General features: G+C 42.6%; 1 protein-coding gene across 3 annotated transcripts in view; it reads left to right on the forward strand.

Moving 5' to 3' along the window:
• The window catches only part of camkva (CaM kinase-like vesicle-associated a), a 38,949-nt gene that overhangs the window by 14,310 nt on the left and 8,103 nt on the right, over positions 1–16,536 (forward strand). For 2 of the 3 annotated variants that reach the window (XM_021609292.2, XM_021609294.2), the window contains exons 2-3: positions 15,218–15,353; positions 15,508–15,639. In XM_021609292.2, coding sequence (XP_021464967.1) covers positions 15,259–15,353; positions 15,508–15,639 — 227 coding nt within the window. In that variant the 5' untranslated portion in view covers positions 15,218–15,258. Of the gene's footprint in view, positions 1–15,211; positions 15,354–15,507; positions 15,640–16,536 lie in introns of those variants that run through there. The other variant, XM_021609295.2, reaches the window with a different exon arrangement.

The raw sequence follows: 16,536 nt of genomic DNA on the forward strand, positions 1-16,536 counted from the left end.
AGCATTCTCTCAACCAGCTTCATGGACTGCATTTCAATTAACAGGTGTGCCTTGTTAAAAGTTCATTTGTGGAATTTCGTTCCTTCTTAATTTGTTTTAGCCAATCAGTTGTGTTGTGACAAGGTAGGGGTGGTATACATAAGCTAGCCCTATTTGGTAAAAGACCAAGTCCATATGGCAAGAACAGCTCAAATAAGCAAAGAGAAAGACATGAAGTTCAGTCAATCCATAAAGTGCAGTCGCAAAAACCATCTGGTTTCCACTTAGTGGGACTATTATTTGTTTTTCAACAGGACAATGACCCAACACGCCTCCAGGATGTGTAAGGGCTATTTTGCCAAGAAGGAGAGTGATGGAGTGCTGCATCAGATGACCTGGCCATTACAATCACCCAACCTCAACCCAATTGAGATGGTTTGGGATGAGTTGGACCGCAGAGTGAAGAAAAAGCAGCCATCAATCAATCAATCAATACAATGTATTCATAAAGCCCTTCTTACATCAGCTGATGTCACAAAGTGCTGTACAGAAACCCAGAGCACCAGTAAGCCAGTGACTCAACCCCTGTTATAGGGTTTGAGGCAGAGAATCCCAGTGGAAAGAGGGGAACCGGCCAGGCAGACACGCACTGCGGGTCGCTGCTCCAGTGCCTTTCTGTTCAACTTCACACTCCTGGGCCAGACTACACTCAATCATAGGACCTACTGAAGAGATTAGTCTTAAATAAAGACTTAAAGGTCGAGACCAAGTCTGCATCTCTCACATGGATAGGCAGACCATTCCATAAAAATGTAATTCTATAGGAGAAAGCCCTGCCTCTAGCTGTTTGCTTAGAAATTCTAGGGACAGTAAGGAGACCTGCGTCTTGTGACCGCCGCGTACATGCAGGTATGTATGGCAGGACCAAATCGGAAAGATATGCAGGAGCAAGCACATGTACTGCTTTGTAGGTTAGCAGTAAAATCTTATAATCAGCCCTAGCCTTAACAGGAAGCCAGTGTAGAGAGGCTAGCACTGGAGTAATATGATCACATTTTTTGGTTCTAGTCAAGATTCTAGCAACCGTGTTTAGCACTAACTGAAGTTAATTTAGTGATTTATCTGGGTAGCCTGAAAGTAGAGCATTGCAGTAGTCTAACCTAGATGTGACAAAAGCATGGATACATTTTTCTGCATCATTTTTGGACAGAAAGTTTCAGATTTTTGCAATGTTACACAGATGGAAAAAAGCTGACCTTGAAACCGTCTTGATATGTTCGTCGAAAGAGAAATCAGGGCCAGAGTAACGCAGAGGTCCTTCACAGATTTATTTGAGATGACTGTACAACCATCAACATTAATTGTCAGATTCAACAGAAGATGTTTCTTGGGACGTAGAACTAGCTGTTTTGTCCGAGAATTAAAAGTAGAACATTTGCCTCCATCCACTTCCTTATGTCTGAAACACAGGCTTCCAGGGAGGGCAATTTTGGGGCTTCATCATGTTTCATCGAAATGTACAGCTGTGTGTCGTCCACATAGCAGTGAAAGTTAACATTATGTTTCCAAATGACATCACTAAGAGGTCAAATATATAGTGAAAACAATAGTGGTCCTAAAACGGAACCTTGAGGAACACCGAAATTTACAGTTGATTTGTCAGAGGACAAACCATCCACAGAGACAAACTGATATCTTTCCGACAGATAAGATCTAAACCAGGCCAGAACTTGTCCGTGTAGACCAATTTGGGTTTCCAATCTCTCCAAAAGAATGCGGTGATCGATGGTATCAAAAGCAGTACTAAGGTCTAGAAGCACGAGGACAGATGCAGAGCCTCAGTCTGATGGCATTAAAAGGTAATTTACCACCTTTACAAGTGCAGTCTCAATGCTATGATGGGGTATAAAACCAGACTGAAGCGTTTCGTATACATTGTTTGAATTCAGGAAGACAGTGAGTTGCTGCTTTTTCAAAAATGTTTGAGAGGAATGGGAGATTCGATATAGGCCGATAGTTTTAAAAATATTTTCTGGGTCAAGGTTTGGCTTTTTCAAGAGACTTGATTACTGCCACTTTTAGTAAGTTTGGTATACATCCGGTGGATGGAGAGCCGTTTATAATGTTCAACATAGGAGGGCCGAGCATAGGAAGCAGCTCTTTCAGTAGTTTAGTTGGAATAGGGTCCAGTATGCAGTTTGAAGGTTTAGAGGCCATTAATATTTTCATCAATGTGTCAAGAAATATAATATTAAAAAACTTGAGTCTCTCCCTTGATCCTGGGTCCTGGCAGAGTTGTGCAGACTCAGGAGAACTGAGCTTTGGAGGAATACGCAGATTTAAAGAGGAGTCTGTAATTTGCTTTATAATGATCATGATCTTTTCGTCAAAGAAGTTCATGAATTTATCACTGATCAAGTGAAAGCCATCCTCTCTTGGGGAATGCTGCTTTTAGTTAGCTTTGCAACAGTATGAAAAATAATTTTGGGATTGTTCTTATTTTTCTCAATTAAGTTGGAAAAATAGGATGATCGAGCAGCTGTGAGGGCTCTTCGATACTGCACAGTACTGTCTTTCTAAGCTAGTCTGAAGACTTCCAGTTTGGTGTAGCGCCATTTCCGTCCCAATTTTCAGAGCTCGGGTATTTTCTGTATACCAGGGAGCTAGTTTCTTATGACAAATGTTTTTTGTTTTTAGGGGTGTGACTGCATATAGGTTATTACACAAGGTTAAATTAAGTTCCTCAATTAGGTGGTTAACAGATTGTTGTTCTCTGATGTCCTTGGGTGGGTGGAGGGAGTCTGGAAGGGCATCTAGGAATCTTTGGGTTGTCCGAGAATTTGTAGCACGGCTTTTGAGGATCCTTGGTTGGGGTCTGAGCAGATTATTTGTTGCAATTGCAAACGTAATAAAATGGTGGTCCGATAGTCCAGGATTATGAGGAAAACTATTAAGATCCACAACATTTATTCCACAGGACTAGGTCCAGAGTATGACTGTGGCAGTGAGTAAGTCCGGAGACATGTTGGACAAAACCCACTGAGTCGATGATGGCTCCGAAAGCCTTTTGGAGTGGGTCTGCGGACTTTTCCATGTGAATATTAAAGTCACCAAAAATGTGAATATTATCTGCCATGACTGCAAGGTCCGATAGGAATTTAGGGAACTCAGTGAGGAACGCTGTAAATGGCCCAGGAGGCGTGTAAACAGTAGCTATAAAAAGTGATTGAGTAGGCTGCATAGATTTCATGACTAGAAGCTCAAAAGACGTAAATGTATTTTTTTTGTCAATTGAAATTTGCTATCATAAATGTTAGCAACACCTCCGCCTTTGCGGGATTAGCAGGGGATATGGTCACTAGTGTAACCAGGAGGTGAGGCCTCATTTAACACAGTAAATTCATCAGGCTTAAGCCATGGTTCAGTCAGGCCAATTACATCAAGATTATGATCAGTGATTAGTTAATTGACTATAACTGCCTTGGAAGTGAGGGATCTAACATTAAGTAGCCCTATTTTGAGATGTGAGATATCACAATCTCTTTCAATAATGACAGGAATGGAGGAGGTCTTTATTACAGTGAGATTGCTAAGGCGGACACGACCATGTTTAGTTTTGCCCAACCTAGATCGAGGCACAGACATGGTCTCAATGGGGATAGCTGAGCTGACTACACTGACTGTGCTAGTGGCAGACTCCACTAAGCTGGCAGGCTGGCTAACAGCCTGCTGCCTGGCCTACACCCTGCTGCCTGGCCTGCACCCTATCTCATTGTGGAGCTAGGGGAGTTAGAGCCCTGTCTATGTGCGTAGATAAAATGAGAGCACCCCTCCAGCTAGGATGGAGTCCGTCACTCCTCAGTAGGTCAGGCTTGGTCCTGTTTGTGGGTGAGTCCCAGAAAGAGGGCCAATTATCTACAAGGGGCAGACAACCAGCGATTGAGTTGTGAGACTGCTGTAGAGCTCATCACTCATCACTGCCGACGTGGATAACAATATCCCTATACTCTCTACACCAGTTTTAGCGTTAGCCAGCACCATCTTCAGATTAGCCTTAATGTCGGTAGCCCTGCCACTGGTAAACATTGTATGATTGCTGGATGATTCGTTTTTAGTCTAATTCTGCGGGTAATGGAGTCGCCAATGACTAGGGCTTTCAATTTGTCAGAGCTAATGGTGGGAGGCTTCGGCGTCTCAGACCCCGTAACGGGAGGAGGAGAGACCAGAGAAAGCACGGCCTCTGACTCCGACACGTTGCTTAATGGGGAGAACCGGTTGATAGTTTCTGTCGGCTGAATGAGCGACATCGGTTGAGCAATCCTACAGCATTTCCCTCCAGAAGCCATGAGAAAATTGTCCGGCTGCGGGGTCTGTGTGAGGCGATTTATATTACTATCTGTACTTATTGGTGGCACAGACACTATTTCATCCGTTCCTTCACTTGCCTAACGATTGCTCTGAAGCTGGGCTTGCAGCACAGCTATCCTCGCCATAAGGCGATCGTTCTCCTGTATATTATGAGTACAGCGACTGCAATTAGATGGCAAAATGTTAATGTATAGCTCCGAATGGTGGAGGTCCTGATGAACCACATCCAGATGAATGAAAAAAGTCGAAAGAGGTCAAAAATGTAAATATAAAACGGTAATTAAAAAGTAAAAACTGTAAAGTTGGCAGGTAGCAAAGTAAGGTTAGCAACAAACCGCACAGCAGCACATAAACAAGTCTACAAGTTTTGACCGGAAATGACGTCAAATCAGTCCTTGTAAAAACCCAACAAGTTCTCAGCATATGTTGGAACTCTTTCAAGACTTTTGGGAAAGCATTCCAGGTGATGCTGGTTGAGAGAATGCCAAGCATGTGCAAAGCTGTCATCAAGGCAAAGGGTGGCTACTTTGAAGACTCTAAAATATAAAATATAGTATGATTTGTTTAACACTTTTTTGGTTACTACATGATTTCATATGTGTTATTTCAGAGTTTTGATGTCTTCACTATTATTCTATGATGTAGAAAATAGTAAAAATAAAGAAAAACCCTTGAAGGTGTCCAAACTTTTGACTGGTACTGTATGTATCTACCTCAATTAGCTTGTACCCTTGCACATCAACTTGGTACTGGTACCCCGTGTATATAGCCAAGTTATTGTTACTTATTGTGTATTTATTATTACTTAGATGTTTTATGTGTTATTACTTCTGTATTATTTCTCTATTTAATTTCTCTGCATTTTTGGGAAGGGCCCGTGAGTAAGCACTTCACTGTTAACGAAGCATGTGACGAATACCATTTGATATGATTTGATGTATGTTTATCAGTTGCAGTAATATAGTTGCTTCAGGGGAGGCTGATTATATCAGGGCCACTGTGCTATTCAGCCAGCGAGTGAGGCAATGCGTATCTCTGGAGCCCTGATCCTGGAGTTATATAGTAGTGAGTCCCACTGTGGCCCGCACTACACTCAACCGCCTCTTCTCCTCTCCTCTCCTCTGAGTCTTCATCCCAGAGACTCTCTCCTTCCCGTGCCGATGATTGATTCACAACCTGAAACAGAACTATTCACTCTTCTTCTCCTCTCTCGCTGCACAGGGTTCATTATTTCCCTCTCCTGGCTCATTACTAGCAGTCTACGTGTCGGTTGGAGATATTGCCCACTCCGCACCGAACCAATACAGCAAGGACTGCTGCTGCTGCTGTAAACAGCACTGTTGAAACACTAGGAAAAGGGAATTTAATCAACGCTTTGAAAGTTTTTGCCATGAAGAAGACGAAAATAACACCCTCCTCTGCCAGAGTGTAGACTGAGTAGCTAACGGCTTTTGTGTGTTTATTAGAAGAAGAAGAAAAAATCTGGATGCAATCATTCTGGCTCTGAAATTATACTTCAGTCTGCTCTCCTGGCCCAAGAGCTATTCTGGGAGATGGAGTGTGTTCTTTACATGGTCTAGTCAGTGGAAAAGCAGGCTTTACTGTAACAGCAAAGAAGTTTCCCTTTAATTCAGTGGTGTAGGGCTTTCAAAACAAATGGCCACTGGATTGCAAAAAATGTGGCCTATTAATTACCATTTGGAGAATAATTCATTATTTAATAGGCCTGCATTGACACTGACATTATTTTTTATTAAAAAAAATATGTCAGAATAATGTGGGCATTGCTTGACTAAATAGACAGCATGCTCCCGACACAAACACACTAGTGGGTGGCAGTTAGCCTAGCGGTTGGAGCGTTGGGCCACTAACCGAAAGGTTGTTGGTTAAAATTCTTGAGTCGACATGGTGAAAAGTCTGTTGATGTGCCCTTCAGCAAGGCACTTAAACCTAATTTGATCCAGCTGTGCTGAACTACTACAGCTCACCCTATAAAACTGCACCTGTTCATGTGGTAGCTAGCTAGCAAGTTGCTAAAACTAGATGTTGTTGAGGGGTTACTTTATCATATTTTAAAAGGAGAAAGCAACCAAAAACCGGGTTCCCTTTGTAATGGAACACTTTGTATGGAAAACCAAGTTGAAGCCAATATTGGATGCTGTCTTGTTCATAATAACCGCACATGGTTTTACGACAACAAGCACAATAACGCAACACCCTTCAATTGAGAGGGGGAGGCAGCGTAGCCTAGTGGTTAGAGCATTGGACTAGTAACCGGAAGGTTGCAAGTTCAAACCCCCGAGCTGACAAGGTACAAATCTGTTGTTCTGCCCCTGAACAGGCAGTTAACCCACTGTTCCTAGGCCGTCATTGAAAATAAGAGTTAAATAACGGTAAAATAAAAATAAAAAAGATCTCTTAAATCAGAAATAAAATAATGGAATAATTATAACTTAACTAAATCAGCTACCATAACTTCACTGACTATTCAAGGATATGTCAGATTTTTAAACTCTACGGGATCTGTGTCCCCCCTATGCGGCACGGTTGAGCTAATGTGATTAGCATGAGGTTGTAAGTAACAAAAAAAATCCCAGGACATAAACATATCTGATATGGGTAGAAAGCTTAAATTCTTCTTAATCTAGCTGCACAGTCCAAATTACAGTAGCTATTACAGTGTAACATGCTATTGTTTGAGGAGAGTGCACAATTATGAACTTGAAAATGTATTAATAAAGCAATTAGGCACATTTAGGCAGTCTTGATATACAGATATACATGGTTCATTGGATCAGTCCACGACTTTGTACATACACTGATGCCATCTAGTGGCCAAAGTCCAAATTGTGCCTGGGCTGGAACAATTCATTGTGGCCTTTCTCTTGCATTTCAAAGATGATGGCACAATAAAAAAAGAAAAACGCATGTTTTTTTCTTTGTATTATCTTTTACCAGATCTAATGTGTTATATTCTCCAACATTTATTTCACATTTCCACAAACTTGAGTGTTTCCTTTCAATATCCATATCCTTGGTTCAGGTCCTGAGCTACGGGCAGTTAGATTTGGGTATGTCATTTTAGGTGGGGGAAAAAAAAAAGGGTAGGACCCCCCCATAGGGTAGACCCCGCCCCCCTCCTTAGCCCTGACTGGGAGGGAGGCATGCTCAGGTCTAGGTTTGCATCCCTCCTGGAGAGGACAACTGCATTGCCGTGCGGGACTGCACCTCCGACCTGTGGATGACAGAGTAGCGCTGTAAGGACAGGAACCAGTGGGTGACACGGTCATTCGCGTCCTTACCTCTTGCCATCCACACAAGGGAGGCATGGTCAGTGATCAGGGTGAACTTCCTCCCGAGAAGGTAATACTTGAGTGTGTCCAGTGCGCACTTCACGCTGAGGCACTCCTTCTCGACAATCGAGTATTTCTTCTCCCTCAGGAGGAGCTTCCTGCTGACATAGATGATTGGGTGCTCCTCGCCTTCCTGCTCTTGGGACAAAACGGCCCCTACCCCTGTGTCAGACGTGTCTCTCTGGCCTAGGAGGTTTTTTGAGAAGTCCGGAGTGACGAGTACCGGGTGCGAACATAGCGTATCCTTCAGGGCCTGGAACGCCGCCTCCGTGTCCTCCGTCCATCGCACCGTCGGGGTAATCGTGCCTTCGTTAAGTCTGTGAGGGGAGAAGCTATTGCAGCAAAGTTGGGTACAAATCTAATGTAGTACCCTGCTAACCCCAGGAATGACTTCACCTGCCTCTTGGTTCGGGGGACCGGCCATCCCCTAATGGCAGTGATTATTTTTCTTGGGGTTTCACATTTCCTCTCCCAATCTGATATCCCAGGTACTCCACCTCGGCGTAGCCCGGCTTGCACTTGTGGGGGTTCGCGGTCAGACCTGCATCCCTTTTGAGCATCAACCACGGCCTGTAACCTACAAAGATGTGACTCCCAACTGTCACGTACTCATTGTGCGGCCGCAGGACGTGGTCCATGAGTCACTGAAAGGTTGATGGTGCCCCGTGGAGGCAGAACCCTGTAGTGGTATAGCCCCCCCGGGGGGGAGAAGGCAGTCTTCTCCCGGGAGGCAGCTAGTAGTGGCACCTGCCAGTACCCCTTTGTCAGGTCCAAGGTGCTGACGTATCTCGCCATCCCCAAGCGGTAAGATCGTCGATCAGATCGTCCACCCGGGGCATGGGGTAAGCATCAAACTTACTGACCTTGTCCAGAACTATGGGGTTAGACCCCTCACTGTGTGACTCCTCCAGTACCCCCATTTCTAGCATTATCGTCACTTCCCACTGGACCACCACCCTCCGGGCTCATGGTATGGCCATTTGCGCACTTTTTCTCCAGGACATGTGTGGATATGATGTTCCACGAGATCCGTGCACCCCGACACCTCGGAGAACACGGCCGTATTCCACAGGACCAACTCTCTGAGCTCTTGTCTTGGATTGGGTTGAGGTCTTCCCCCATTGCAACTTAGACCGAGGGCGGGCCCTGCTGTGGCCGGGTCCACGTTACGCACAGTGCCTCACGTGTGTGCCACTGGAGTAAAGTTCACATGGTAAAGCTGGAGGGGTCTTCTCCGCCCCGGTTGGCGGAACTTATAGTTGACGGCCCATGCCTCGTAGCCAGGAATTTACTCTCTGTTGTAGGGATCAGCACCAAGACCTTCTCACCTGGTTGGAACTCTCGTGGTTGGGCCCCCCTGGTTGTAGGCTTCGGGGTGCCCAGCTCCCGTATTTCCAGTAGAGGGCGCCAACGTCGCCTCATGTACCTCCCCTCTATTACCATCCCCCGGGTAGACCTCCTGGGATACCACAATGTTTTACAAATTAATGAAAAATAAAAAGCTGAAATGTCCTGAGTCAGTAAGTATTCAACCCCTTTATTATGGCAAGCCTAAATAAGTTCAGGAGTGAAAATGTGCTGAACAAGTAAAATTATAAGTTGCATGGACTCACTCTGTGTGCAATAGTAAAATGTAACATTATTTTTTAATGACGACCTCATTTCTGTACCCCACACACAATTATCTGTAAGGTCCCTCAGTCAAGCAGTGAGTTTCAAACACAGATTCAACCACAAAGACCAGTGAGGTTTTCCAATGCCTCGCAAAGAATGGCACTTATAGATGGTAAAAAAAAAGCAGACATTGAATATCTCTTTCAACATGGTGAAGTTATTAATTACACTTTGGATGGTGTATAAAAACACCCAGTCACTACAAAGATAAAGGCGTCCCTCCTAACTCAGTTGCCGGAGAGGAAGGGAACCACTTAGAGGTTTCACCATGATGACTTTAATGGTGACTTTAAAACAGTTACAGAGTTTAATGGCTGTGATAGGAGAAAACTGAGGATGGATCAACAACATTGTAGTTACTCCACAATATTAACCTAACTGACAGAGTGAAAAGAAGGAAGCTTGTACAGAATACAAATATTCCAAAACATGCCTCCTGTTTGCAAAAAGGCAGGTAATACTACAAATAATGTGGCAAAGCAATTAACCTTTTGCCCTGAATACAAAGTATTATGTTTGGGGAAAATCCAATACTACACATTACTGAGTACCACTCTCCATATTTTCAAGCATAATGGTGGCTGCATCATGTTATGCAGCCACCATTAAGCACAGGCAAAATCCTAGAGGAAAACCTGTTTTTAGTTAATTCACCTTTCAGCATGACAATAACCTAAAACCTAATGCCAAATCTACAATGGCGTTGCTTACCAAGAAGAGTGATAATGTTCCTGAGTACTCAAACAGGAAACTGATTACCTAAAAAAAAAAAAAGATAAGAAACTTAAAGAGCCGAAGTAAGCAGTACTACCTTCATATGAGTAATACAAATGCAGCTTTTTTTGTAAGGTATACTTAAATGTAACACCCCCACTAAGCCACGCCTCAAATCAGTGCGGCTTGCCTTTTCGATTGAATTGTATTTCTTAGTGACAGCGACATGGTGAGTTCCAGGGCAAATATAAAAAGTTAGAAATCAACCATTACATATATCATAAGGCCTTATACTGTGGCCTGAAACTCAGTTTACAGGTCACAACAGGCCTGCAAGTAGGGTTGCAAAATTCCACAAACATCCCCCAAAGATTGTATAAAGATCTTCCAACCAGGATTTCTGGAAAACCTGAGAAATGTACCAGAATGTTACAACCCTAACTGTAAATCACATTATACTGGCTTGTAAAAGTATGTGTAATTCCTATTGGAATCTAGCCAGCATTAGGCTATCCAACAGTTGAAATGTGTATTAATCCGCAACTTGCACTCGTAATGTCTGCCAGGGTTAAGCACCGTGGATGAAACTACCTAAGCCTGTTAAACTGGAACAACCATTCCAGTAACAGGTGCAATAATTAAATTATTGGCTTAGTTTACACTGAAAAAAAATCTAAACACATCAAAACATGCAAAAATTTCATATATTTTTGTGAGTTACAGTTCATATAAGGAAATCAGTCAATTTAAATAAATAAATTAAGCCCTAATCCATGGTTTTCAAATGACTGGGAATACAGATATGTATCTGTTAGTCACAGATACTTTAAAAAAAAAGGTAGTCGTGTGGATCAGAAAACCAGTCAGTGTCTGGTGTGAATACCATTTGCCTCATGCAGTGCGACACATCTCCTTTGCATAAGGTTGATCAGGATGTTTATTATGGCCAGCAGAATGCTGTTCCACTCCTTTTCAATGGCTGTGTGATGTTGCTGGATATTGGCGGGAACTAAAAGACGCTGTTGTACACGTCAATCCCGAGCATCCTAAACATGCTCAATGGGTGACATGTCTGGTGAGTATGCAGGCCATGGAAGAACTGGGAGATTTTCAGCTTCCAGGAATTGTATACAGATCCTTGTGACATGGGGCCGTGCATTAACATGCTAAAACATGAGGTGATGGTGGTGGATGAATGGCGCGACAATGGGCCTCGGGATCTCGTCATGGTATCTCTGTGCATTCAAATTGCCCTTGATAAAAAAGCAATTGTGTTCGTTGTCTGTAGCTTATGCCTTCCCATAGCATAACACCGCCACCACCATGGGTCACTCTGTTCAAAATGTTGACATCAGCAAACCTCTCGCCCACATGATGCCATACACGCTGTCTGCCACCTGCCCGGTACAGTTCAAACTGGGAATCATCCATAAAGAGCACACTTCTCCAGCGTGCCAGTGGGCATCAAAGGGGAGTATTTGCCCACTGAAGTTGATTACGACTCCAAACTGCAGTCAGGTCAAGTCCCTGGTGAGGACGAGCACGCAGATGAGCTTCCCTGAGACGGTTTCTGAAAGTTTGTGCAGAAATTCAATTGTACAAATCCACAGTTTCATCACCTGTCCGGGTGGCTGGTCTCAGATGATCCCTCAGGTGAAGAAGCCTGATGCGGAGGTCCTGGGCTGTCATGGTTACACATGGTCTGCGGTTGTTAGGCTGGCTGGATGTACTGCCAAATAGTCTAAAACAATATTAGAGGTGGCTTATGGGAGAGGAATTAACATTCAATTCTATGGCAACAGCTCTGGTGGACATTCCTGCATTCACCATGCCAATTGCACACTCTGTCAAAACTTGAGACATCTGTGGCATTTACTTTCCCCAGCACAAGGGGGAGAGTAAATAAACCTGTATAACGATCATCTTGTTTATGTCATGCACGTGATTGAGGACCCAAAAGCGGTTTAACAAAAACAGAGTTCTTTAATGTCGAAACACAGGTAAGACATAGATCCTCTTCAAATGGATATGATGGCAAAATAAACAACCCGCAGAGAGGGCGACAAATGAAACATAAAGTCCTTCTGAATATCACAGAAGAGTTCCCCTTCTAGCAGCAGAGGAGAATAGCTGGGTTAGAGTCCTCTTCTAGCAGCAGAGGGGATTAGCTGGGTTGTAGAGGACAGAGGTACCTGATCACACGTAGCCTCAGATGAACAGGCAGATTCCGACAGGACAGGACAAGGTTGAAGCAAACAAGACGATAGTTTGGTTCTGGCATGAGAAACTCAAACGAGAATCTGACAAAGACAGAAGCAGGAACAGAGAGAGGAATAGAGACCCAATCAGAGGGAAAAAGGGAACAGGTGGGAAAAGGGTGAACGAGGTAGTTAGAGAAGACAAGGAACAGCTGGGGGAAGGAGGGGAAGAGAAGGCAACCCAATACGACCAGCAGAGGGAGACAGGGTGAAGAGAAAGAACAGGAACAAGACACAACATGACAATACATGACAGTTTAATCAGCTTCTTGATATGCCACACCTGTCAGGTGGATGGATTATCTTGGATATGTAGAAATGCTCACAAACAGAGATGTAAACACATTTGTTAATAAAAGTTATTTTAGCTTATGAAACATGCGACCAACACTTTACATTTTCATATGTTTTTGTTCACTACTGTATATATGGCAAGACTGGAAATGGTTGTCTAGCAATGATTAAATACATTTGCAACATTTTCTAAAAACATGCTTTCACTTTGTAATTATGGAATATTGTGAGTAGATGGGTGTGAAAAACAAAAATATTTAATGAATTTGGAATTCAGGCTGTAACACAACAAAATATACAATAATGAATACTTTTCCCTAGATAAAAAAAATTGCATTATTACAAAAGAAATTCACTGGACCAAGCAGGCCACTGACCGTTATGATCGACTGGCCAAGAGGTTTTCCAAAACCTTCCCTGTATTCCGGTGTCATTGTTGCCTATTCAGAAAGTTGGTTTATCTTTGGTCAATTGCACATTATTGTTTGAATAAATCAGGATGACAAGAAAAAGCTCATTTTGAACCAAAACTAACGTGACAAGGTCCAAAAAAAATTGCTGTCACTCTTGCGACCAGTTAAGAATGTGTCTCACTGCGAAGTCAAATGCGACTGTTTTGGTCGCGATAATGAACCCTGTCGGTGAAAAATATCGGGTGAGCGTACGACTAGAAAACATATAGCTTTCTGATCAAATATTTGAGGAAGCAATCACTAAAACTTGCAATATTCACGGGATAGTGTTTTACCACAAAGTCGACAGTCACCACATACCATTTTTTTTATGTCAAGTTTGGTCAGAGAATCCTTTATTGCTAAATAATGCAGGCTAGCAGCTAGCTATGGCACATTTGCTACAGTAGCTTGCGATCTGAAGTTGTTTCTATAGACCGCAACAGCTTCTCCGTCATATGCGGCATTTCGTTTCAGGTGTTTCTTTAACACCTACTACATGAAGTTAGTCCTGCTGTAACCTTTACCTTCTACTAGCCATTAGGAAGGCTTGCAACGAGCATAGCAGATGCCTCATACGTCATGAATGATTGGTGTTGTCAAAAGAAAATAAGTGAACCTTTATGTAGATTTATAGCTATTTGTTACTCCTAATACTACTAAAAGATTAGAACTGTTTTGAAATCATGTGCATCTACACCAGCTATTAATGCAGGAATGGTAATGGCTCATTTACAAAGGCTAAACGCCTTATTCCCTGTATCATTTATTTTTGTTGTTTCCTCATACATTCATGATCCTTCCATAAGGACCTGTTTATTTTCCTCTACCACAGAGTGAAACCTCGCATTGATTTTCCACCAGAGATGAGGAATCCATTTTTCTTCTCATAATAGGGACATGATTGATGGCTCCACTGAGATGGCACCTCGGTCAAATTCACTCGCCTCCTTCCTCCTCCCACTGTATTTCACTCTGCTTCCTCTGCTGCCAAATCAACAGGATTGTTCAGCAGCCAGAAACCCATCCAGAGAGGATCATATTCGTATTGCATGTATTCAGGGAACTGTGTGCTTTGTTCAGAGAGAACAATAGTTACTGCAGCTCCTGGTGGTATTAATCGTCCCAAGGCTGAATACTGAGTATGTGTTGCTGCTTTGGACCAGATTCATGGAAACCTATTCAGTTCTATAAAGTGACATCTGCAATGCAAGTACAGGGCTGGCTCACTGTTGAGTAAAAAAGAAACACGCCTTCCAGGCTACTGGAGACTTCAGTCTTTGTATAGTAGAGTTATGTGATGGATGAATATGAATGAATCCGGTTATTTTCAAGGTCCCATGGCATACAATGTTCTCTAAAGATTTTAATCGAAGTCATTATCATGTTGAGTTCAAAGTGCGTTATGATCTCAATGACCGGCATATTCCATAAACCCATTTTGAAAATGATAAGTGCATGCTGGCTAATGTGTGCATTTGATTGAAAGAATACATGTTTTGGTCTGCACCTTAATTGTTAGCAATGACAGGCTACCTCTAGACTGGATACCTCTAACACAATGCCAGGCCTGGTCTTATGTAACCTCACTCAGATAGAGTATTGTTACACTTATGTTCAGCAAAGTGGACTGCTACAGTAGGTAGGTGAGGGATTTAACATCCAGCAGGAGCCAATTACAATTGTGCCATTTAGCGCTAACAGTGACATGCTTCCTTATGGGCCCTTCGCAACAACGCAGAGAGGAAAATGTAGAAGTAACAAAAAAATAATAACACAAGGAATAAATACACAATGAATAACGATAACTATATACACAGGGTAAGTACTGCGTTGATGTGCAGGGGTGTGATGTAATTGACGTAGACGTGTACCTACAGATGTGTACCTACAGACGTGTACCTACAGACGTGTACCTACAGACGTGTACATACAGTGACTAGGAGAAGGGATAGATCATAAACTTTAGCAACAGCGTTTGTCACGGTGCTCTTATTCAGATGTTTAGTAGTGAGATGGAACTCGTACCTATGACCGCAGCACAGCCACGCGAAACAACGTGCCTTCTCATGTACAATTGCTTTCATGTGTATTGTAGCAACAATGTGCTCGGTCTTGTTAACAGGTGGTGCTGGTGTGAATTCCCTGTGAAGGGCAGGAGCTGTCATGCCATTTGGCTGTTTGACACTCGGGGAGAAGAAGGATTACAACAATCCCTCAGAGGTGACTGATAAATATGACCTTGGACAAATTGTCAAATCGTGAGTATTCCTTCACGACGTCTAAACGACTGTTGCATTCTGTATTCTGGGACTGAAGCTTAATAGGAACACGCATGCCTCTTCCTTTCAGTAGAAGATTTGGCCGTTTTAAAATGTTTCTCTTGTTTGTTCTTGTGTGTGGTCCTGATTTAAGGGAGGAGTTCTGTGAGATCTTCAGAGCGAAGGATAAGAACACACTCAAAATGTTCACCTGTAAAAAGTTTTTGAAAAAGGACGGGAGGAAAGTGAGGAAAGCTGCCAAGAATGAAATTGTGATCTTGAATATGTGAGTGAAATTCCGTTTCTGGCTTATTCATTAATGCAAAGCTTTATCCTTGGCGTCTGAAATGCCACAGGAAAGCATGAATCATTCTGTTACGATTATCTCTAGTTTTACAATTCACATGTATGCAATTGAAATCGGGGGGGGGGGGGGGGGGGGGGGGGGGGGGGGGGGGGGGGGACGCAGTAGAGATAGTTAACAGAAATTAGTTAATAATGGTTGCTAAATACTAACGTTCTTGTTTCCATTGCATCCTCATAATGTTTCCATAACATCTCTATAACATTCCCATAAACACCAGTCCTGTTCAGCTTGAATGATCTATTTGCCTGTAACAAATAGTTACAATGAAGCAATATCTCTTGAGCAGTCCAGTCTTGAATTTGAAGTAGAAAGAGTCACAGACCCATCAGTAATGCAATTGAAAATATTGGGATTACATTAATTAAAACATTATTTAACTTAAAACTGTGAATAAAATATGCCAATCAAGATTCCTTTAAATACCTAATTAACCGAAAGGCTGCAAGACCAAATCCCCAAGCTGACAAGGTAAAAATCATTCTACCCCTGAACAAGGCAGTTAACCTGCTGTTCTTATGCTGTCGTTCAAAATAAGAATTTGTTCTTAATTGACTTGCCTAGTTAAACAAAGGTTAAAAAAATAAACTTTGGTAGTGAGACCAATCTCAAGTTTGAATTCATTAACCAGAATTTCACAGGAATTGGAAATGGTCCACTCTCCATACATAACAAAATCATTAATCCACCCCTACAATATCACAAATAATGTCTGTTTTTAATGCCTATTTGTACCTTTTTGCCTATATGGAGAGTGGTCCAAGTTGAGCTATTTTTTTACATTCAGCATCCCTCTGTCAAGGGAAATATAGTATTCTT

Source organism: Oncorhynchus mykiss, chromosome 7 (genome assembly GCF_013265735.2).
Source record: "Oncorhynchus mykiss isolate Arlee chromosome 7, USDA_OmykA_1.1, whole genome shotgun sequence".
Classification (NCBI taxonomy): Eukaryota; Metazoa; Chordata; class Actinopteri; order Salmoniformes; family Salmonidae; genus Oncorhynchus; species Oncorhynchus mykiss.